At 50.5% G+C, this 23,827-nt stretch overlaps 1 protein-coding gene across 2 annotated transcripts in view; it reads left to right on the top strand.

Annotated features, from left to right (window-relative positions):
* The window catches only part of RAI2 (retinoic acid induced 2), a 57,541-nt gene extending 37,826 nt beyond the window's left edge, over positions 1–19,715 (top strand). For both annotated transcript variants that reach the window (XM_029930099.1, XM_029930098.1), the window contains exon 2: positions 17,764–19,715. In XM_029930099.1, coding sequence (XP_029785959.1) covers positions 17,788–19,347 — 1,560 coding nt within the window. In that variant the 5' untranslated portion in view covers positions 17,764–17,787 and the 3' untranslated portion in view covers positions 19,348–19,715. The remainder of the gene's footprint in view (positions 1–17,763) is intronic.
* The last annotated feature ends 4,112 nt before the right edge of the window (positions 19,716–23,827 follow it).

Here is a 23,827-nt window from a genome sequence, read left to right as displayed (position 1 = left end):
ACTCAAGCAACTCCACCTTGGAGAGGTTCCCCCTCGTCACTCGCCGTGATTTGCTTTCTTCTGAGCGCTCAGCGTGCCCAGTGTAAGACACTGGGTTGCCGGTGCAGGGGTGGAGGAAGGAAGTCACAGAATACAATAGAAAGTCCGACAGACACACGTGAGGAGTTGGGTGACAACTTCATAAGTGTATTTTGTTACTTGAAATTTTATGATCTTAAAGATAAAATAATTTTCACAAAAAAAAGCCCCGAAAAAAGCAAGCCATACCTGGAACAGTGCCATGAACTGAAGATAATGATGATACAGATTCCATGCACCTGAGATCCAGACATTTAAAGATGAGTCTTCTGGCTGAGAGATTGGCATAGATGACCAGAAGGACCTCTGGGGCCCAAAGAACATTCCAGGTTGAGGTATCTGGCAGTTTGTATTTCATGAGCAGTGCCCCTCCTCCACCACCACATAGACAAGGAAACTGGAGCTCAGAGAGGCTGGGTCACTTTCCCAGCAGCACGCAGTTCTGAAGGGGCAGAGCGGAGGCAGGCCCGATTCACAAGCGCACGCCCGTGTGGGTGTCCGGTAAAGTCTCCCGGGGCTGTTTGAGGGCTGAACACAGCTAATGGGAGTGTTGCCTCAGCCTCTTCATAGGGAAATAGAAGATTGTCAGGCATAATAGGAGACCTTTGCCCTTAAGGAACTTCCAGTTTCTGCTCCAGCAGGGCCTTTTCTGGGTGCCGCACCCCAGGGACCTGAGGAGGAAGTCTCAGGGGAAGCATTTGAAGCCTCTCTCGTGGGGCCCCTCAGCCGGGTAGCGGGTGCTGTCCAAAGACCAACACATTTTGGCTTCTGCTCGCCTTAATATTCCTTCCCCTTTCCCAAACACAAAAATATTGGCATTTCCTGGAAAGTGGTTTTGGCCCAACGCCTGATAGCTATCCCACACTCTCAGGCTCGCTTTCCTTGGGGCCTCTGTTCTTTTATTTCATTGAGCATTTGTTTGGGAGCTGACCCGCTGCCTCCTTTGTTTATACCTGAGGTGAAGGGCCCCTCGCAGGTGCCCTGGGGAGTGCCCGTGCCCCTCGCCACCAGCCAGCCTCTGCCCCATGTCCCCTCCACCACACTCACCACTGGTCAGAACTCAGGATGCACACACACAGTACCACTCTGGGTGATGATTTTTTTCCTCTTTGCAGTTTCATAGAATTTTTCAATGTTTTTTTTCCCCTTTAAATCGAGAGTAATGAACATAAAATCAAATGATTCTTATGCGGTCAGATGAATCCATTTTGAGAATTCCGTGTACTTATGTAATCACCGTCTGAAAGAGACTTTAAAACATTCCCATCACCCCAGAGAAGTCCTTCCTGCCCACCCCTCCCACCCCCACAAGCACCCACCTTTGGATTTCTGGCATACATTTTTTTGGCCCATTTTTGAATATCGCATCAATGAAATCTTAGAGCATGTGCACTTTTGTATCTGGCATCTTTCGCTCAGCACTGTGTTTTTGAGACTCGTTTATGTTGTGCACGTGGCAGGGGTTCATGGCTTTCCGTTGCCAAGTAGAAGTTTGCTGTGAGGACTCTCTTTGTGAATATATGTTTTCATTTCTTTGGGGAGGATACTAAAGAGCAGAATTGCTGAGCCCGAGGGTGGACACTTGTTTTACTGCATTGGAAACTGCCGAACAGTTCGCCTAAGCGGCAGCACTGGGGAGTCAGTAGTCTATGAGCGGCCCAGTTGCTCCATAGCCTCACCAACTTTTGGTGTTAGTCTTTTTTATTTCAGTTGTTCCAGTGGATGTGCTATGATCTCTTAGCTTTTTTTTTTTTTTTTACTTTAAAGGACAATTTTAAGAATTTTCTAGCATGTCAGTCAATGCCAGCTCAGACACTGAAAAGGTCCTGTGAGAGGGGAAGCCAGGTGTTAACATTTTTATGGTCAGGAGGTTTCTGCTCATCATCCCTGTCCCTGAAGCAGTCTCCAGCCCAAGGGCATTGTCTACGGGCTGCCACAGGGCGAGCTGAGGCCAGAGCCCCAGAGAGGCAAGGCAGGGCAGTAGAGGGAGGCGGGCAAGAGAGCCAGAGTAGAGAAGCGAGGGGCTCCTACACAGAGGGCTCAGAAGCGCGACGCGATGCCGCGGGACCAGCCTCGGGGCAAACTGTGCTCTGCACACGCGTGGGCACACACATGGTTGCTGAGACACTGACACGTAAGTAGCCACAGGCACAGGCCGGTTCAGAAGTCGATTCTAGAGAGTCCCAGCCAGCTGTCCTTTCTGCTGCTCTGCCCACTCACTCGATGCAGATAGGACAGTATTTCCAAGGCAGAATTTTGGCAGGGCAACTGGAAATCCTCCAAAACCAATTGCCAGGCATGGGGCCAGCTGGGTGGCAGGCATGAGAACCACCCCTGGGGTGCTAGCTGCGGGCTCTCCTGGCTTCTCCAGCCCTATGCGCACAGGGCGGGAGCGCTTCTAAAACATCTTCTCTAATTCATATACTTTATTGGAGAGAGATAGACGGACAGCCAGCATGTGCATGCAAGTGTGGGCTGGAGAGGGGCAGAGAGAAAATCCCAAGCAGTCTTTGTGCTGTCAGCACAGAGCCCGAGGCAGAGCTCAGACTCACCAACCATCAGATCATGACCTGAGCTGATGTTGGATGCTTAACCAACTGAGCCACCCAGGGGCCCCTGTGCTCCATATAACTTGAATGTCACTATTTCACCCATCTATTTTTTTTAATGAATTACACCTTTTTTAAGTTACATTCTTTTTTTTTTTACTATATTTATTTATTTGCTTATTTATTTATTTATTTATTTATTTATTTATTGAGAGAGGGAGAGGGAGAGAGAATGAGCGGGAAGGGACACAGAGAAAGAAAGAATCCCAAGCAGGCTCCACGCTGTCAGCACAGAGCCCAACACGGGGCTCAAACTCATAAACCATGAGATCATGACCTGAGCCAAACTCATGAGTCAGACACTCAACCAGCCGAGAGACCCAGACACTCCTATTTTGCCTGTTTCTTACAGTCCTCATGCTAATTAACAAGCTACCCATTTCACCACCCGTGATTCTTAATATTCCCTGTGCTCTGTAGTCAAGCCTCAAATATGGATAGAGATGAAGAGATAACTGGAACCCCAGCAGCACTCTGGGAAGGATTCTTGCTGATTAGAACTTGGGCTGACACACATTCTCCCCCTGCCGCCACCCCAAAGTGCTGGTTGACAAGGTCAGGGTTCTGCTCGAGTCATGGACAAGAAATGTCCTGCTGTTGGTGCCGGTGCCTCTTCTGTGTAGAAAGGTATTGTGATCAGTTCATTGAGAAGTGGCAATGTCCCAAAGTCTTTAGATGGATCAGTATTTTGGACAGGAACCCGGAAAGAGGTCAGTAATGTTGAATACAAGGCAAGAGGTTGCTAGTAGTGAAACTTCCGTGGTTGATAGAAGGGAAGGATACCATTGGATGGGCATTCTTTCCCTAGAAAATCAATTATGGAGGGCACAAAGGGAAAGCTGGCCCAGACCCTGGAGCCATAGATGAGCTCCCCTAAAGGAGAATCTATAGGGACCTTTCCAATAAAAAATCTGGTGTGACTGGGGAAATGGCAGACATCTCAGACCTTGCTGCTCTACAAACCAAGCCAACATCCAAGGGTGCAAAGAGAGAAGGGGTGTTATAGTGTTAGTGGTCTCCACTGGCCAGGTGCCCAGTGCACCGGCTTCAAGGGTCTGTTTGCCCAAGGCATGCTGGGGCCCTGATTCTCCCTCCCACCCCCATACCCACTCACAGAGGCCGGGGATCCTCGTGGTTCTCCAGGGAGGAAGGCCACTGAGAGGCCTGCCCGGCCCGCTCTGTGAAGGCAGCTTGGACCTCCTGCTTTCTCTCAACGCTGCCACTTCTGGGAATGCCTATGAAGTGGACTCTTTCAGTGGATATTTATGCAGGAACCAAGCAAAGAATTATCCTGAACCCATGTTAGTAAAATTGATTCAAGTCAGAAAGAATAGCCAAAGGTCCCAGTGCTTTTCATGCAGAGAAGTTAGCACTGGGAAGCTCAGAATTGGGCTCTGAACACTTCAGGGTGCTCTGGGACTGCAAGTCAGTCTGTCCCTAGGAGTCACTGTGCAGAATGGGTCCCAGGAAGCACTGATGTCAGCAGCTGACGTAGTAGTGCTAGCTGCTATTTGAAACAAGTCGAAAGTGTATCATGGCTCAAACACAGTACAAGTTTATTTTTCGTTTACAAAAACCCCAAAATGGATGCTCCTGATGGCAGGTGGCCCTCCTCCAAACTCTGATTCAGGCGTGCAGCCCCTGCCCATCTTGTGGCTCCACTGTCTCCAACAGGTAGCTTCTAGGAGGCCCCGGTGCATCAAGCTCAAGCAAGAGGGAAGAGACTGGAGCATCCTGTAGGAGCCAACCCTGGATGTGGCACACATTGCTTCCACCCACATTCTCTGACTGCAAAGGAGGCTGGAAATATAGTCCAGGCAGAACGGGAAATGACTATGGTGAACAGCTGACCAGTCACCCACAGATGAAATATATTCCTGGGAAGGATTGGAATGAGTGCCTGCCTGGGATGCAGGCCTGTCCCGAGGCATAGGACGGGTTAGTCCATAAACAAACAACAAAAAAAGGGAGCTCCTGTGTGCTTCAGGGGCCAGCAGTGGCTGGCTGCAATGGAAATGGTGGAGGGGGAACTCAGGGGGTCCTGCCTCAGATGCAGAAGCAGGCCAGGGAACTCTAGAGTCTGGTCAGAAGCCAGAAGATCTCTTCCCCTTCTCCCTCCCTCCCTGCCCTTCCCCAGCCCCATTTGCCCCTACACACGATGCCAGGAACCTTTGCCCTCTCTTTTTCCCACTGCCCTCAGACCTACCTTCTCTGTACTAAAAGTCGTTCACATTCTGGAAGGCTCTGGCCCTCCTTCCCATCAAAATAGTCATTCCCTGGAGATTCACAGTTCAATTCCTGGAAGGAAAAAAACCCAGCAAACCAATTCACACCAAAGTGGTACTGATGTGCTGGGGTTTCTGAGTCATGGAGAGGAGAAAATGAATGTAAAATACGTAGCAGGGTGTCTGGCACAGAGGTAAATGCTTCGTAAATAGTTTATTAGTATCATCTTGTGAGCATGTATATGTGGCAGGAGGAAGGGGAGAGAGGCAGAGAAACAGAGACACAAAGGAAGAGAGAAGGAACTAGCAAAGCCCTGCAAATTAATCTCCTTTCTCCTTCCCTCCCACCCTAACGGTCTCCCTGCTGAATCATGGTACGCCGTTCCTCGGGATCTGCGAAGACCTCAGAGTCGTGGCGGTTGAGATGGCAGTCTTGTGGGGGTATACGGCAAGTTTTCACACCCTGTGGAAGAGCCAGGTGCCCTCTAGGTTCACAGCACCCCGTCTCTCCCTCAAGCCCTCATGAGCCCTGGACTCCACCCCTGGCTGAGCCCCACATCCCTTTCCTCTTGTAGCTTTCCTCCCACACTTCTGGAACCTGCCACTTCACCCCACTATCGACTCTGTTGAAATCTGACCCATAGGGCGAGTCAGAGCTGTGATGACTGGAACCCCGAGGTGGACTAGGTGAGGACACAGTAGACTTGACGTGAATTCTGGTTTGAGAGTTAGAGGGACAGCAGGTGGTCTCACTCCTCCTCACCCACCGTACAGTGTGTGCGTGCGCGCTGTGTGAGCTGCAGTCACGATACTTGCTTTAAGGTAAATATAGTGAATTTATAGGACTTCAAAAGGCTCAGCAGCCCTAAGATTCTGCAGTGTGTTGTTCTGCGCTTTAAAGCGCTTGCCTCCAGGCAGAGGGACACTTCTGACAAACAGAATTCCAGAAAGAAGGCTCCATGTTTAAAAGATGAGCATTCCCCACCCTCTTCTTCCCCCTGTTGTCTGGGTAGTTCTCAGGTCAAGGCTGTTATATTTTTATTTTTAGGAGGTATGCAGCTGATGAAGTGAAGTGGCATCTGTTTATGTATTGTTTCTTGGTCCCTGAGTTGGAACACGGGATCACCAGCAGAGAAACTCCCCCTGTGGCCCATCACGGGAACATCTAGCATTCCAACCAGCACAAATAGGATGAAAACGACTTTCCCAAGGGCCGCGGTTATAGTCTAGCAAAGGAACACATTGGCCAAACTGACCATCTACAGCCGATTTTGCTTTTGCAAAGAGAACTGTCTGTGGCCCTCTTGTGTGCTAGGCTCCTTGTGGGATCTCGAAGCAGCTTCTCATGAGTTGATTCCTCCATGGCCTGGAGATTGTCATCAGCACAGAGGGTCCTCTTCACAGGGTCACAGAAAGTGTCACGCAGTGGGGAAACACCTGGCTATGGTAGCCTGAATCGGTGGTATTTAGGTCTTCACGTAATAAGCACTGCAACTTTCTAGGGCGTGGCTGGTGTGGCAGACATAGTTTGTCCCCGGCCCCCATGTCCCCTCAGACTGGCCTCTGTATGCCGAAGGCCGCCTACTGCAAATAGCTGTGACTATTCTAGAGGACATGTTTTCCCCTCGGGAGCACAGTAGGCCCGCCAGCTGGGCTAGTTCGAAGCACCAAGGAATTAACACAGCGTCCAGCAGCAGCCCTTGAGCTGTGATGGGTGGAGGTTGGCAACTAAACACCCCGACCCGAGGCATGTGTTTTCCACTGCCTCCCAGCATCCCCCCGAGGGGATCGAGCCCTGGTTGCCTGCAGGGGTAACTTAGGTGATAAACTGCCATCCTTCTCTTTCCTGTCTCATTGCCTCAGTGGTATTTTCTGGGATCTTCTCCCAAATAAACTTTCCAGGCAAATCAGTCTGTTTAGGGAGCAACCTAGCTGGTTGGGTTCATCACAAAACCCAACAGTCCTCCCTCCTACCATATCCACCACCACTCGTGATGCTCAGTAAGTCTCCCTCGTGGCAGTACCGCTGCGGTGGCACGTTGTACATGGGGACACGGTCCTTTGAGAGCCCCTCACTTCTGCATGCAAATCTGCTAAGACAGAAGCCAGAGTTTCAAGAGAGAGCCAGCTCCGCAACAGGGTCCCCCTGTACCATGAAGTAAGGACACCTTTGGACACTGCTAAAATCTCAGTGTTCAGGAAGCACATACTCATGAGGTTCCTGTGAGTGACCAGTAAGCATTTGTTGATTGAGTCTATAAAGGAATGAATAACTGACTCACCTTCACTTCGTCACTTAATTCTGAGTGCTTAGAGGTTGAGGGCACATCCCACTCCCTTTTTTGAACCTCAGGTGCCTTTTATTTATTTATTTACTTAATTAATTACTTACTTAATTTTTTAATGTTTATCTTAGAGTGCGAGTGGAGGAGCAGAGAGAGCGGGAGAACAGAATCCAAAAGCAGGCTCCAGGCTCTGAGCTGTCAGCGTAGAGCCTGATGCAGGGCTCGAACCCATGAACACAAGATCATGATCTGAGCAGATGCTCAAGTGACTGAGCCACTCAGGTGCCCCTCAAAGGCCTTTTAGTGGAGCCAGCAATCCTGGCCATAGTTGTAGGTTCTTGTTTCTGTGGAGAGATTTCAAGAAAGTAAGGTCCTTCCTATGGTTGGTATCTGACACCCCTAGATTAGAGTTTTATTTTTGTCCATAACTTTGTCCACTGATTGGATTATGTTTATTATACCAATAAAGGAAACATAATCCTTGAACCTATCAGTCATAGACTTCATTGAGAATGACTTTATCAGCTTCTTTCTGGAAAACCCAATTTTAATGGGGGAAGCCCAATTCTGACTGCCCAAGGAAGGGTGAGGTGTAGGCAACAATGAAGATCAGGCATCAAAAGAAGATAAATCTATGTGGGGGTTTTTTCTAGACCTGAGAGCTCAGCCAAGTCACGAGTGAATGTGCTCGGTGGTTTTAAAAGCATGGGAGATTTCCCCAAATCTGGATCACCCCCCTTTCATACCGCTAGTGCTGGTGAAGTTTCTTATCTTCCTCACGCCCTCATCCTCCTGAGAAGCTCCAGTCCCACCTCTGCCTCCACCATTCTGCACAGCAACCAAGCTATTGTTGCCCACAGCGCCCCCTTGTGTCCAGATGAATAATAGTGCTTTTCTCCGTGTTACCCAGTTTGTCAGGTCTTCTCTCATCCAGCTGAGCAACCTATTTCTCACTTGGACCTATGCATACTTTTAAATAGTCTCCCCATTTCATTCCTTTAACTCTTGCCCAATTGTCTCAGAAGACCCGTTTACTTTCCCCTCTCCCTCTTGTCCTTAACCCTCTTCCTCTGCTATTCCACCCCTTCTTTGTGTTCCTCTTCTGAGTGAGAATGACCCTAATCCACTTGATAAGCAGGAGAGGAGAGCTGCTTAGGCCCTTGCGCCAGGGAGAAGGAAACCCATGGGACCTAAAGTGAAAGTACACATCATAGCCAATCAGCAATAAATACTCATGAGTCCATATTCAAGATACAGAAGGCTCTGGCCACCCCTCCCCTTTCTCCCCCAGCCTGTCTGCCTGAATGAGAAATAGACTTTTGTATTCAGTTGTCTTCCCATGGTCTTTCATTTCTAATAGTGCGACAATGTTGTTTTCAGGTTTTCACTACAAGCGTTCAATGTTTCAGCTATGTTCAGCAAGTGAATATTTGTGGGGACCTCACATAAGGTATATAACATTAATTCTACATTGTATGCCTTCCCAGTTCCCTGCAGCTGATTTGAAAGTGACTCTTTGAACAAACTGGGTTTTAACTTGGGAGCTTAATGTACAAACCCATAGGGAGCATTGGCAATGCTATGTTAAGATGCTCAGAGGAAATATGAGCAGTGAATCTGATGATGATAGTGATGCCAATGACAAGGTGACAACGATGATGATGACAGCTTAGACAATGAAAATGATGAGGCTGGAGACCATGATATTGACGGTGATGATGGTGATGGTGGCGACAGCCATGTTTTGTTGAGTACATTCCCTGTGCCAGGCATGGTGCCAAGTACTTTACGTGGATTATTTCCTTCAATCGTTACAACTACCACAGGTCTGTAATCCCCGTTTTGCAGAGAGGGAAACTGAGGCTGAGAACCAACTTGCCCAAGGCCACACAGCTAGGAAAGCTAGGCAGAGGTGAAATTTGATCCTAGGCCTATCTGAGTTCAAAGCTTGTACTTGTGAGCACTGCCATGGGGGGCCCAGTGCCCGGCCTGAGCCTGGCACTCTTTCTGTGCCAGGAGCTGTTGAGGGGCTCACATGCATTAGGAGAAAGGGAAAACCTGAACTCCAGCCCTTTGACTTCGCAAATCTACACCCCTTCCTTCCAGTGACCCCTCAAAGGGTCTATTTCTGGCACACGAGTTTCTGGAAAATGTCCTGCTTATGACACGGGATTATAAACAGTCCTTTTCCCAGAACAAAAATTTAACCTTTGTATCTCAATCTAATTAGAAGTATTTTCTCTTCCAGAGGCAGGTTTTCCCCCTTTTTTGTTCCATATTTCAGAGGTTTCTTTATTGCCAAAAAAAAAAATCTCCAAAAAGCACAGTATTGTAAGAAGATAGACCCCAGCCTGAGACCTTAGACGTGACCTGTGCTCCTGCACAAGGTGGCCCCTCGCACACTGGCACCTGAGGGTGTTTGGGCTCTTCTGTGTCCTATGCAAGGCTGTGGACCTTGACCAAATGCAGAGACAGACGCTCACTGACTGTCACGGCTCATTGTCCAGGTGAGTATCCTCTGCCACCAACCAAAGCTCTTCAGGATTTTTTCCCCATGATTCCAAGGTCCACCAAGACCCAAAGAGGAATCTTCTTTCCTTGAAGTTTCTGGAAAATAAGCATTTCTTCTCTACTTTAGAGAGGTCCTTGCCTTAACATCTCTGCTGTCTCGGGACTGGTGTTCTTCCTCTGCATACTTACCGCTTCACCCCTGCAGGATACGTGAGCCTTGCAGGAGCCCTAGTAGAAGCAGACAACCCCAGGGGAGGATCAATTGGTTCACACTTTGGGAATTGAGCCAAGAGAAAAGGCAACCAGCCTATGGAGAAAACAGTACCAGGGCAGAGGAAGGGGAAGTACATTCCTGGCACACAGTAGGTGCTCACATATTTTGCAAGAATAAATGAGTGAGTGGATGTGAACCTAGTTCCCATTCTAGCCCTCATGCAGTCCTGCATGGCCCGAGGACCACCATCCGTCCCTGGGGGCGGGTTAGACATAACTGGGAGTATGAAGTGAGATCGTAAATGCAAAGACATCTGACATTCTCCACCTGGGCAAGGAGGGAGGCAGGGCACCCCCACAGTACCACCACCCCCGCCCTCTCAGATCCCTCTCCTGCTCTAGTGGAACATCATCATCTCTCCTGCTGAGTTGCAGCATTTTCATTCTTGCATGCCTACTAGAAAAAACTTTTTGCACAGTCCCCCAATGCAACATACACAAAATTATGTGTCCACCTGTATTTGTTTGTTACATATGCTATAGAATAGAAAATAATAGAATAAAAAGGATGGATGAGGTGGCAAAATGACCGTAAATAAGTTTTATGGTGACCTTCCCCTGCGCCCGGGAAGACCTCGAGGTCCCCTGGTGTCGATGATGCTCAGGGGCGCTGCTGGTCCCTTGTGACTCGCCCCTCTGCCCAGTTTCACCGGCATCACGTGAGAGCCAAGAGCTGCAGTTCATGCTCTCTGCAGAAATGCCCACAGCCACTGGCCATCCAGATGAAGGGGACACTCAGGCCCGCACCACGAGGCCAATGCTATTTCCATAAATGAAATGACATGTCCAGGAGCTGATTTCCCAAGCTCACCCTGAGTGGTCATATTCCTTCTGGAGGGCTGTGTGGGCCCTGGGTATAAAAAGCAATCACCTCTAAGGTCAGCGACGATTTTGTGTATTCTCTGTATTTTCACTAATTTGGGAACACATTCATGTAACAATTGTGTTTACGGCTTCAGTAGAATGGCCCTGTGCTGGTGTTTAAAGCTCAGAAAATTGAATCACTGAGACAAGTAACTAACAGTTACTACACCCTATGGGGAGAGCAAAACCATTTTTTTTTTTACCCGGCTGGAATTACTTCTTAGATATTTAGTGCATATCAGGTCCTGAATGGTGAAACCATATCCACGCTGTATTAATGGAGGAAACTTAGGCATTACTCATTTAACTCGTAGGAGGTGGCTGGGGATTTTTATACAGAATTAAGTCAATCATTGAGAGTGTGGTTGAAGTGCTGGGTGGAAAGCAGAAAATAGACTCAGAATGGAGAGTGGTTGGTAGGGGAGGGGTGCAGGATTCTTAGAGTTCTCTGCCAAGTCAGCCTTGCAAAAGGGAGAGATGTGTCACCTTTCCCCAGGGGCAAGGGGACATGGGGAAACACCGTGAGAGCTGGGGAGAGGTTGGGAGGGCTTCAGTTGATGGCTTCACTTTTTCCTGTGAAGCACAAAGGCAGAACAGCCTCTCAGAAGGTTGGCTGACCAGCTGCCTCATTCTCCAGCCCCTGGATTAAGAGTTCCCAGCCTGACTGCACAGTATAATCACCTAGGAGATTTTTTTTTTTAAACCCCAGAGCCCCAGTTGCACCCCAGACCAATTAAAAATTAGAGTTGGGGGCAAGGGGACCCAGACAGCCATAGTTTTTAAAAGCTCCCAAGGGATTCTAATGGGCATCCAAGTTTGTGAACCAGTGTTAAGCCAGAACTTGACAGACTTTAACATGCGTGCCCACAAAGTCCCACGGATTCCAATGCAGGAGGCCTGGGGCAGGACCCAGGAGCCTGCATTTCTAGCAAGTTTCCCGGAGATGATGCTGCAGCTGCTTCAGGGATCCTGTTTTGAGCAGTGAGCACATAGCATATCTTATTTTGGCATGAAATAATTGATAACTACCTACAGGTTTCATAAAATCAAAGCTGTCAATATTTTACAGTTCAAAAACATGTATCTTGAGAGAATTATCAAGATATATATTTTTAAATGAATGTTGTAAAGGAAGAAATTTATCTTGACAGAAAAATCTAGATGAGGCTTATTTCAGTGGAAGAAGAGAGCAGGTTACATCTGCCAGCTGTTGGGGCTGAAGGGGGCATACTCGGGAGCAAGGGCAGGGCCGGGGCCCGGGCGTGGGGTCTGCCCAGTGCAGCCCAGACTCCGTACGATGGTTTCCCTGAGGCTGGGCTGGCCTTGCAGTGACCTCAGGTCGTGGCCCCTGGTCGGAGTGGCTGTGAGGTAACCTCTGCCCCGCAGGCCCAGGTGCCCAGCCGTAACGGGTTTGCTCGGGGGCACCGGCTCTGCGGGCCAGGGCCTTGTGGTCATCCTGATAGTTGTCTCTGTGCTAAAAGTGCTCTACATTCCCAACGTAAAATCATGCCTTTCCCTAGAAGCTGATCTGGGGCTCTGAGAGGCACTCCTGGTGTGCTCCAGGGCTTTCTCAAATTCCCTGCTCACAAACCAGACTAGACCTGAGCTGGTCTTGAGGACTCTGTCTTGGGCCAGCGTGGAATTCATGGCCACATCTGAAGTTCCTTCAGTTGGAATTGGTGCAGGCCCTGCAGGCGGCCCCATGGCACCATTTGGGATGTGGCTGTAGGCATTAGGCATGAGGGGATTAGGCTCTCTGGTGAGTGAGTGAGTGAATAAGTGAGTGTGTGTGTATGTGTGTGTGTATGAGAGAGAGAGAAAGAGGGAGTGAGGGAGAGACAAGAGAGAGAGAGAGAGAGAGAGACTCAGCGATAAATGCCCATAACAAGGAAATAGATGGACTCTAGGACCCAGAGGATAGTCCGCATTATCTGAGCGTTCAAGTGTTTTCGCTTTTTAAATTAAGCCATAGATGAATCCTCATTATAAAAATGTCAGTGTGTGAGGAGGCCTATAGGGCGACGCGAACATTTTGGGCAATGCTCTGGAAGCAGGCCCATCAGGCAGGCATGGCTTTTGCAGCGGCACTTGGTGGGTGCGGATGTGGGACCTGGCCCTAATTGGCTGTCGCTGAGTTAGACCCCAGGTCGGCTTCTTCGAGAATGTACCTCCTTAAAAGGAAAATAGCACACAGGCAGCTTCGCTTTGGTTCTCTCCTGGGTGTGTCAGAGAAACACAGGAGTCCAGGGGGGATTCGTTCGCATGCCCCTGGCCGGTGAAGGCGGGTGGCTGTCACATTACCCTCCACGGTGCCGGTGGGGCCTGACCCTCTGCTTTTGTCACAGTGAGAGCACGGTGACCTTTGCAATAACTGGTCTCGGGCAAAATTTTGGTCAGACTTTCTGGATCACAGTTTCCTCATCCATAAGCAGAGTCAGGAAGGGGATGGAGATGTGAACTTGACCGCCTCTTCCAGCCATGATGTCCCACGGTTGTGTGAATGGTGAGCCTGCCCCAGAGGCTGGGCAGGAGAAGCCGGACTCGGGAAGGCCTAGACACTCATTCAGGCACCCATCACTCAGAAAGTGTTTCCTGAGCACCTACCGTGGCAGTGAGGTGGCCCCTCCCTCCTGGAGAAGCCGGTGAGCAGGCAGCCCCAGTGTGAGGGGGAGGCTCAGGACTAGACAGGGGCAGGTTGGGGTGCTCTGTGGGAGCTCAGTGAGGCGGGGGTGAGATCTCAGAGGGGGCCACAGAGTCTGACAGGTGAACAGGAAGGAGTTGGTCGGGGGACACAGAGGCCCAGGAGGGCTCCAGGCGGAGGTCCAGATGCCAGGGAGAAGCTGCCTCTGGCTGACTTAGATCTTGATGACAGCTGGACGAGGGTCCGTATAACAAGTCTGTGATCCCACAGGTCTCCGAGCCCAGCTACTGCCCCAGACAGCCTCTCCTCACCGCCTCACTTGCCCTGGGCCCTGAGGCTTTTCCCTGGAGTCTCCATCTGGGGGGCACACAGCCTATACTGGGGTGAACCCCAACCCTCCAGCTCCAGTAGCTGGCCGAGGGCCAAGAGATTGAGAGTGACCCACATATCCAAACTGCGTACTTCCCATCCGGCCACACTGCACTCGCCACCCCTGGCCCCTAACTCCCTGTTCCCCTGTCATCATGGGTGCAGGCAAGACAGACGGGTGACCTCATTTAAACCCATTTGCAAAAGATGTTTTGAAAAATCTGAATGAAACATTCCCTGTCCCCTCTGAAGCCACCATGCCCCTTTACTTGAGCATGAGTTGGTGGCTCCTAGGATACTTCCTGATTTGAAGAGCCCCTCAGCACACCTGCCTGCCCATGCTCTCCACTTTCTATCCAGTCACCTCGCTTCTCTTTCATCCCCGGGAGGGGGTGGACACTAGCCTCGTGAGCCCTCATCTTACGAGCTGGCTGTGAGTGCGGGTCACTGCTGGGGCTTCCAGCACTGGCTCCTGCAGTGGCTCCACCCAATGTGCCTACACTGGGCGCTCAGGACCCCAGTGGCCGACCCAGAGTTGGGGCACCCATTGGCAGGGGAGCAACAAGGGGATGGGGAGCAGAGAGAAAGAGAAGAGCCTTTCTGGGAGGCAGGAGGGTGCATGATGAAGGTAGGGCTACTGTTTCCTTTGCCAGTACAGCCAGATACCAGCCTCATCTCAGCAGGCCAGAGGCTCTAGGGAAGTGACTGGCGGTGCTCACAGAGCCTACTGCCCACAGACAGGAACTCTGGTGCAGGGCGAGAAGGCCTACATCCTCTCGGCCTCAGCCTTTGAGACAGATGTCAGGTCTCAGCACCTGTGAGCTACAGGGAGGCCCTTAGATCTCCCGCTGGGAACTCGAAGCCCTGGGAGCAGGGATGGGGCAAAGCGGAAAAGAAGCGTGGGCCCGATCTCACTTCCCCCTCCCAGATGACAGCCAAAGTAGTCACTGGGCGCCCCATGGGGGCTGTCCTCCCCAAAGACAGGAGCTCTGGTGACCCTTTGGCTCCTTCCCTGGTGAGAGGGACAGAGAAGGGTCCTGGTGGACAAAAGAGAATAAGCAAACAGTTGGATGATTTTCTGGAAAGGACTTGGCCACCACTTTGAAGAAATCTCATGCTCGAGTGCTCTCTTTTACACAGCTCTGCAGGCACATGCGCTCAGTGTTGAAGGGGTGGCTGGGGAGCACTGTTCTTGCCAAGAAACGAAATGCATGAACGACTGTGGCTCTCACAGCTCCCACTGGGAGAAGCAGCCTGGGATTAACCCTGAACCTCGAATCCCAGCATCAGTGTCCCTTGTCCGAGTCACCTAGCCTTCCTATGGAGTCAGTTTTCTCATTAGCAAAATGGGCATACTTAGAGGCCCCTTCTCATACAGTTGTTCTGATGATTAAATAATGCATGGAAAGTTCTGAACATTCTTGGCAGAGGCCTGGCACACGGCAAATGCCCAGTCCGTTTTGGCTCTGGCCATCTGTGGAAGGAGCAGGGGCCCCCTGTCCTGGCGAAGCCCCCTCCTCATACTCTGAACCGTAAGGTGTTGGGAGGAGTGGAGGCCTAGAACCAGGGCCAGGCAGGAGAGGAGTGAGGTTTGGCAGCAAGAGGCGAGAGCTGGCTCCCGAGCTAAGGTGTGGGCCAAGACCAGGTGAGAGAAGCCCTGAGGAGTCTGCCTTCTCTGCCTGCGAGGGGGGCAGGGGTGTGTGAAGGAGACAGAGGCCGGCGGGCAGGGGGGTGGAGGGAGGCCATCTTGTCTGGAAGAGCCGACAAGCAAGGAGTCTTCAACTCACAGGAAGCCCGAAGATAGCACACAAAATGTCTTGACCTCTCCCAGTAGTTGCTTCAAAGGCCATCAGAACCCACCTCAGATGGGTGCCCATGGGTGCCTTTTCTTTCTGTTGCTATCCTTGTCCTCACCAGTGCCACCCCAGCATCCCTTTTATTTTAGCCTTTGCTCACCCCACCCTGAGAGCCCTGGCCACTGTGAGGGCCAGGGCAGACCCTTCCAGAGGAGACCCTAAGTTCTCAGGTTTTTTACAGGGCTATGAGTGAGTGGCTACCCACGCTTCGTCCTGCTGCTGTCGATGCCTCTCGTGATGTAACTTTGAAGCCTTCTCACGCTAGCAAATCTCTGTCTGTTGAAAGATGTGTGCACCACTGGACCGCAATCTCCACTACAGCAGGAACCCTGTCTGGCAGGCTCCCAACAGCATCTCCAGCGCCCAGCAAAGTGCTGGTGTGCAGTAGGCGTTCAGCCGATCAGTGGGTTGAATGAGTGAGTGAATGAATGAATGTGTGAAGGAATGAGTGAACAAATTATATTTTCTGGGCCCAATCAGGGAGCGTCCCTCCCAGGAAAATCTAGGTCCTTCAGTGGGGGCAGGCGCCCTCAGCTCCCTGGCATGGGCTGCCTCCCTAAAGGCATTATTGGCCAGTGTGCTGGGTCACCTCTCGGTTTCCAGAGGACATCCTGCCCCTAGGGAGCTGGGCTCTGGGGCCCTCTGTCAGAGGCACCACTGGGAACCCTGCCGAGGGCATTACCAGCTAGTCCTTCTCCTCAAAGTTGTTTGCATAGCATCCTTTCGCTTGGCACCCTTCCTCATGCTTCAGAGAAACTCCTAATTCTGTGCATTAGACACATTTTGATTATCTGGAAATACCACACGGTTGTTTATTTGTTAAAGCTGCCTTCCTGTAGCGAGGTCTTGTTTGTTTATTTCTACTGCTATGGTCTGTCATACAGGTTGTGGAGGGTATGTTGGTAATTTGGGGGTGAGGAGAGGAGGACGCGAGGTAACCCGGGAATAAAGTCTACACAACTCCAACAGGTGAGGTCGAGAATCTGAGTTGCCCCAGGCCTGTCCAGCAAGCCTGAGGATTATTGAATTATTATTGAGCCCAACTAGACTCCAGGGCTGCACAGATCTCTGAGTTAGACATGGTGCCTGCCTTCTCCATGGTAACGAAGCTAAATATGGACGCGTTTCCATGGAGAGTCATATCACAGCTGCAGCCCTGCTTCCTCCAGGAAGCACCCGTGCTGGGTTCTTTGGGCCTCTCAGGAGGCGGTCAGGGGTGCCGGGGATATCAAGAAAGAGTATCTCCCCTTTGAAGATGTTTGCTTCCAACAAGTGTTCCATTTCCCCAGCTCTAGGATCAGCAATGTCTCCTCTTGACAACTAGAAGTTAGGGAAGGTCACAGGTCACGCCGATGAGCTGATTGGGGACAGGACACCGGACCCTATGAGCATTCATGCAATTACCCCGTCTCCACCCAGCCCCGTGGAGAGGATTTGCCCGCTATGGGGAGGGAAGGGAATAGCACTGGTCAGAGAAAGTCCGTGAGACAACTGTGCCGATCCTTAAGGAAACACACTGTTCTTCATCTCATCCGGCCTCTGTGGGAAGAATGCTTGAAAGGGTTTTTAAGATGCTTTCCATAACTGGGATGGCACTCTTCTACGTTCTTAGAATGTCCTAATGTGACAGGATCTTATTTTGTTCTTGACGTAAAGTAAGTCCTTGCCATCCAGTTGCATGTGAGCAAGTCAAGTCTCCATGTATCCAATGGCAATGTGGAACGGAACTTTGTGTTTGGCGAAAGCTAAACATACAAGCCGAGTATTAGGCTTAGAAATACTCGGTTTAACCTCTCTCTGCTGTTTAGTCATTACGTCATCTGTGTTTATAGCTTAGTCGTCTGTTAAATTGGGTCTCTCCATGCACAGCTGATCATTCGGGTGTGTTTGTATATATCAGGCAATATCTATAGCGTGTATGTGTACATCTAGGGAAGGGTGTGCACTGTAGTTCGCTGGGATATGAAGACTTGTAAAGGACGTGGAGAGCGCACTTGAGACCATTGTAAGTAGTCTCTGATGGAAGGTTCACATTGTGACTCTGCCTTGCAGGCCCAGTGGCATCGGAGCTGAGTGATGGACGATCTGCAGTCCCAGAACCTCTCCATGGACATGACCGACTCCTCTCCTGCCTTGGCCAATAACAGACTGGAGAACGGCATGGCCCAGCTGATCACCACCGAGGCCTGGAACATCAACTCCACCGACCTGGTAAAGAAGGCCCTGGTGACCGTGCCGGCCCCATCCATCCTGAACCCCCAGGCCGAGTCGCAGGGCGGTATGGCTCTGAAGGTGGCGGCCACTGTGCTGCAGCCCCTGTGCCTCGGGGAGAGCCCGGTGGTGATGCCCATTCACATGCAGGTGGAGGGAAGCCCTGTGCCTGAGCTCAACCCTAACGGCCATGCCGCCTATGTCATGACCACGCAGGGCCCTGTGCAGCTGCCAGTGGTGCTGGAGCAGCATGTCTTCCAGCACCTCAACTCCCCTCTGGTCCTGCCGCAGGAGGCCCCATGTTCCTCCAGTGCTATCCACAACAACCTGTTCCAGGGAGCCGCAGACCCCGAGGCCCCGCCGCAGCTCGTGGACCTGCGGCTCCCCAACCGGCCGCAGGAGCCCGCGCTGCCATTTGAAGCTGTGCTCCAGAATTTGTTCCCCTCGCAGGGCGCTCTCGGCCCTCCACCCTGTCAGCCTCCTCCTGGATATGCCCCTGTGCCCCCCCAGCCCCTTAACTCCCCCCTGTCTACCCTGGTCCCCCCGGCCACCCTCCTGGTGCCCTACCCTGTGATCGTCCCCTTGCCCGTGCCGATCCCCATCCCCATCCCCATCCCCGTGCCTCAGAGTCCTGACTCGAAGCTCCGCTCCGATTTCCACAAGCCGCCATCTTCTTTCGGCCTACACCCCTTCAAAGGCACCCCGAGCCCTCTGGAGAAGGAGGAACTGAAGCCCTTCAGTATCCTCCAGCCGAGGGAGTACTTCCAGTTCAGCCGCCACACGGTCATCAAGATGGGGAGTGAGAACGAGGCCCTGGATCTCTCCATGAAGTCGGTGCCCTGGCTTAAGGCTGGTGAAGCCAGCTTCCCCGTCTGCCAGGAAGATGCAGTCCTGGACCTGTCGCTGGCAGCCCACCGAAAATCCGAGCCTCCCGCTGAGACTCTGTATGACAGCAGCGGCTCAGTGGACAGCCCAGGTCACGCCGAGGGCACAGAGGTGCCCTTTGTCCCTGGCATGGCCCACGGGACCTCGGCTGCGATGGATAGCCACGTGGGCGGCAGCAACCCCGCCCAGCTGCCCAGCCAGCCCAGCCAACCCAGTGGTGAGGTCAAGGCTGAAAACCACATGGAGATCATGAGCGAGTCCCAGGCGGCCAAGGTTATCGTCTCGGTGAAAGATGCCATGCCTGCCATCTTCTGCGGCAAGATCAAAGGCCTCTCGGGCGTGTCCACCAAAAATTTCTCCTTCAAAAGAGAGGCGTCCGTGCTTCAGGTCCACGAAGGAGAAGAGCCCGCGGGAAGCACGGAGCCCCTCTGGAAACCCACCAAAAACAGGAGCATAAAGTTAAAGAAAGTGAACTCCCAGGAAATACACATGCTCCCAATCAAAAAACAACGGCTGGCCACCTTTTTTCCAAGAAAGTAAATAATGGCTTTTTAAAGTTTTTATGATGATAATATGGGGAAAGGTGCATTGGTTTTATAAGAAGGCATTTAAAACAAATTATCTTTGTTAATTATTTGGGGGAGTAGTTGGGAAGCGGGAAGGCGAATTGGCTCCAGAGGCCCTATAAGCTACTATTGTTTTCTTTTTTAACTGTTGACTTTTCACAAATGAGTAAATAAGAGCAACCTATTTTTCAAGCAGATTGCACATTTTTTGCAGCTTTAATGTAATATTGGGTGAATCAGAGGGGTAAAAAAACTATTTTCACTGCCACAAAGTGCTTTGATGATGTAATACCTAATAAAGGGTAGGATGGATATTTCACAATAAACGTTTGTTTGCACTAATTGGTTGCAGCATTCAATCATTTTTTAAATTTGCATTTCTTAACTGGTGTGGTTTGGCCAAAACTGTTGCTTGTAAAGCACTACAAGTTCTCTGTGTTTTGGGGCCTAAGCTCTCCAGGCATTTGGGGCAAAGAAGAATTATATTGGCCTATGCCACCATACAAGGAATATGCACAGCCTGGAGCAAGGCACTTTCCCCTCTAAACCTTGCTTTCTTCCTTTGTAAAAACGTGGCACAGAGAAGGAAGAGGTGGGGAGGTGAGTTTCAAGCACCTGCGGCCCTTTCCAGTTCCCGTAGACCCTGGCTGTGGAGAATTTTGTGTCTGAGCCTTCTATAGACCAAAACAGACAAATGTGTCTAAACGGAAAATGTACCTGCTTCTTCCCCACCGCCCCCCCTCAGAATTTAGCTGGAGAGGACCTTCTTTTCAAAGGCAATCAGAGCATTGTTCTGAATGACTGAAAATATTGCAAGCCAAAAGTATTACGGAAGACCCCTCAGAGGGAGAGGTAAGTCCTTTGCTGGTGGATCAGAAGATGCCCCAGCAATGTCCCTGGCTTGGGGTAGAGACCCTTGAGAGTGGGGTCGGGAAGGGAAGAGAAAGCCGCTCCTCGTTAGTTTAACCCAGCAGTTCTCAACTGGAGGCGGCAGTGCCCCCCCCCCCCCGCCCCGGGAACGTCTGGCAATGACACTTTCTGTTGTCACAGCTGGGGAGGATGCTGTAGGCCTCTGGTGGGTAGGGATGGGGGACATTGCTGAACATCTCACAGGCGTGGGGACCCCCCCCCACGAGAGCAGGTGATCCGGCCCAAACGTCAGTGGTGCCGAAGCTGAAAACCACTGGGTAAGCCATTTCTCCTTGGAGGCAAAGCACCGGGATGAAGGGAGCAGCCCGCGCTCTTCCCCGCAGCGAAGAGCCGCCCCTGCCAATGAGGCCGGCCGAGCGGACGTGTAGGCTAGCTCTGCTAGGCGGCACATCACACTTGTGTCTGAAGCCGGGCTGGTGACAGAGTGATGATGGCACGCCTGCTTTTAAACTTAGAGCTCTTTCTTTCACGTCTCGCAATTAGTATGTATCCAGCTGTTACCGTGAACACGAACAGGAGGAAAGGCAGTTGTGAGACTGTTCTTTTATTACCAGGCTCTCCGTGTATTGGGTTACCATTTCAGCTGGTGCCGTACTGAGCACCAAGAATGGCTTTTCTTTTTCCTGCGCTTTTACCGTGTTGTTAAAATTTATTCTACAAAGTGCAATGTGGTGGCGATCACCAAACAGCCGCTGCTCACAAGGCCAGCTGCTCCCGGTCAACGACACCAGCCAGACCCCTTCCTTCCCGCCTTCACACAGCGCAGGCTTTTTTCAGTCTGTGCGCCCAGGGTGGGTTTCTGGCCCTGTTTCCTGAGCACGGCATGTGTGTTCTAGTCCCAACGACAACACCACAAACGTGCCCGGGGCTTGCGCTTGCCGTGCACCTGATGTCTCTTCTCACTGTGGTCGCGGCTGTCTCTGCTGCCCCTGCAGTGCGGGCCGCCTTTGTACACCAGCGCCCCGGGAAGACCTGCTGCTTACCTGCCTTTGAGGGGACGGGGTTCTCAATCCGGCCTTTAGAAGCCAGTGCTTAAAGCTGAGTGACATATAGGTGGAAAGGAAGGCATTTGCAGCCTCTAATTCCATTATAAACCTCAAGCCGCAAATTTCTCTTTGATGTGTCTGGAAGTGGACCTTTATCCTCAGACGTGAGTGCTCTTTGGATGAGAATTGTTGGCTCCACAGCCAGCCGGGGTGTGGAGTCTGCACGGCCTGTCCCCTACCGTGGGCCAGACTCGCCACCCGTGCTACGCTTAGCCCCAGGCCCTGCCATTTGTGGCTGGGGGGCAGGGGAGGGCTTCGGGAAGAGGCGGCTGTGGCGTGAGGAGACGTGCCCACTGAGGTCTGTGAGGGCCGCACATGGTGTTGTCTAGTCACCGGGTCAGTGACACCCTCTGCTTGCCCCCCTCCCCAGGCTTTGATGGAAACTGGAATCCGCTTGGCTACCCGCAGGCCAGGGACTCGGGAGAAGAACAAAGGCCTCGTTGCTGTGGCCGAGGTGAGCCCAAGTTCCCCGGCGGTTTGGTTCCGTGCCCCCTCCCAAAGCAGGAGTTCACGAGCTTTCAACACACACTTTATGTCAGAATTATTAGCCTGGAGCCATGGGTCCTGGTCTGAGGCACGTGATCCCCACGAGGGTCACGGAGGTGGGGGACACTGGCAGGCTTCAGGCCTCATCATTCTTCTGCTTGGTTCAGATAGCTTCGGTCACTTACCCCCACCCCTCACGACTGTGTCCAGCTCGCCTGTTTGCAGGTTTCAGCAGGATTCCTCTCAGACGCTTTCTCATGAGTTAATTTCCCATTTCTTCTAAAAAAAATGTTTGGGCCAGCTAGCCTAAAGAATAGCTTTTCAGAGTCTTTTCGGAAATAGAATTAGTCCCCAGGAATGTTGATATTTGCTCAGATTTGTCAAGATGGCTTCAGCTGGCTTCAGTTCAGAAATGATAAAAAATTGGAATAAGTTACAAAAATCCATATTTGGGGGTAGCGATCCTCCTGGTAAAATAAAAACTAGAGGGAAAATGAAAGATTTAAAGATGATAGTTACTGTCCTAACCAAGGAAGTCCTTGACAGTGAGTAGGAAATTTTTCTAAAGTGAGGTCAAAGATTTGTTTAAATTCAAATGCAAAACTCTCATACTTTAAGCATGAAAAAGTACGTCTGCAATGGTGAAAACTCCAAGCAAAGGAGGAAGGGAGGAGAGAGGGAAGGAGGTAGGGAGGAAAGGAATGATAGCCAATTCCTGAGAAAGGATGTCAATACAGTGATTATCTTCATAAACAACATAATTAATAGAGCAGGAAAGGGTTTAGATTCCATTTTACGAGTGAGGAAATTGAGGCTCAGAAAAGTTTTCAGCTTTCAGTTTTTAAATATCAACAACTTAAAAATATGTACTTTGCAATGATTCTTAAATATCGGGTTTGAAGCCCAATGAACCCACAGGAATTTGGATCCTTTGGGGGACAAAACCCAGTATGAATTAGTGAGGAGTCTGAATTACAGATTTTTAAAAAATTATTTTTGAGACCATTCCAGTTGACTGGAATGCCCAGAGCACTTGGTACGATTGTAAAGGGGAGATTTCACGCTGAAGGGTGGCAACGCCAAGCCTCTGAAAGCCACACTCAAAAGCTGCTAAGCTGAAAACTTTAACAGCAGGGAAAAAAGCGTGAGAGGTCATTTTGGCCGACTTTGCTCCTCATTAAATAAAAAACGCAATTTTCCAGAACAGCTCACTAGCACCAGGTCAAATAACTGACCTCCCACATCAGCAAAACAAAATAGGGTGTATTTGGGGTCCTCAGGGTGCCATTTTAATAAATTGGTATTTATTTTAATTAACGTATTGGTTGATTTTATAGTAAGTAGCATACATGAGTGCTGGAAAGAACTAGTTCCAAATATTGCAAATAATTCAGCTGAAACTGTTATTAGACCGAGGGGTTTCTAAACAAAGTGAGTCTGTAGCAGTGCCCTGCTGAAATTATGAACAAGTTCAAGTTAAAGGAGATGAACTCTTGAGGTTTACTATATTAGCCCAACTTGTAGGTTATTTTCCATTTAACTGTGTTGTAGATATACACTCAAAAAGCAGAGGCTCACCCTGCTGATAAAGATAAGTCACCTGGAAACTGTCCACCCTCTGCGTAAATATTTTTTTTAATGTAAGGTTTGATAACCCAGTCAGTTAGTAAGAATGTAATAAGTCCTTTACATCAATAGCTCCATGCTTGTCAGTCCTGAGTTGTACTAGGAATTCAGTTTTATTTATAATCCCTTCAAATGAGGGCCTTGGAGAATTTTTTTCAGTGCAGAAATTTTCATTAGGTCACATTTCAAGCCATGGTAAGAAACACCACAATGAACAGACCAAATTCTTTGAAAGCAAGAACTGAATCTTATTTCTTTACCTTAAGGTTTCTCCACTTTGGCACTATTACTATTTGGGACTCGATGATTCTCTGTTATAAGGCGCCGTCCTGGGCACCGGAGGGTGTTGAACAGCATCTCCGGTCT

This window comes from Suricata suricatta, chromosome X (genome assembly GCF_006229205.1).
Source record: "Suricata suricatta isolate VVHF042 chromosome X, meerkat_22Aug2017_6uvM2_HiC, whole genome shotgun sequence".
Classification (NCBI taxonomy): Eukaryota; Metazoa; Chordata; class Mammalia; order Carnivora; family Herpestidae; genus Suricata; species Suricata suricatta.
Note: the sequence above shows the minus strand (reverse complement) of the source record. Positions and strands in the feature narration are given on the sequence as shown.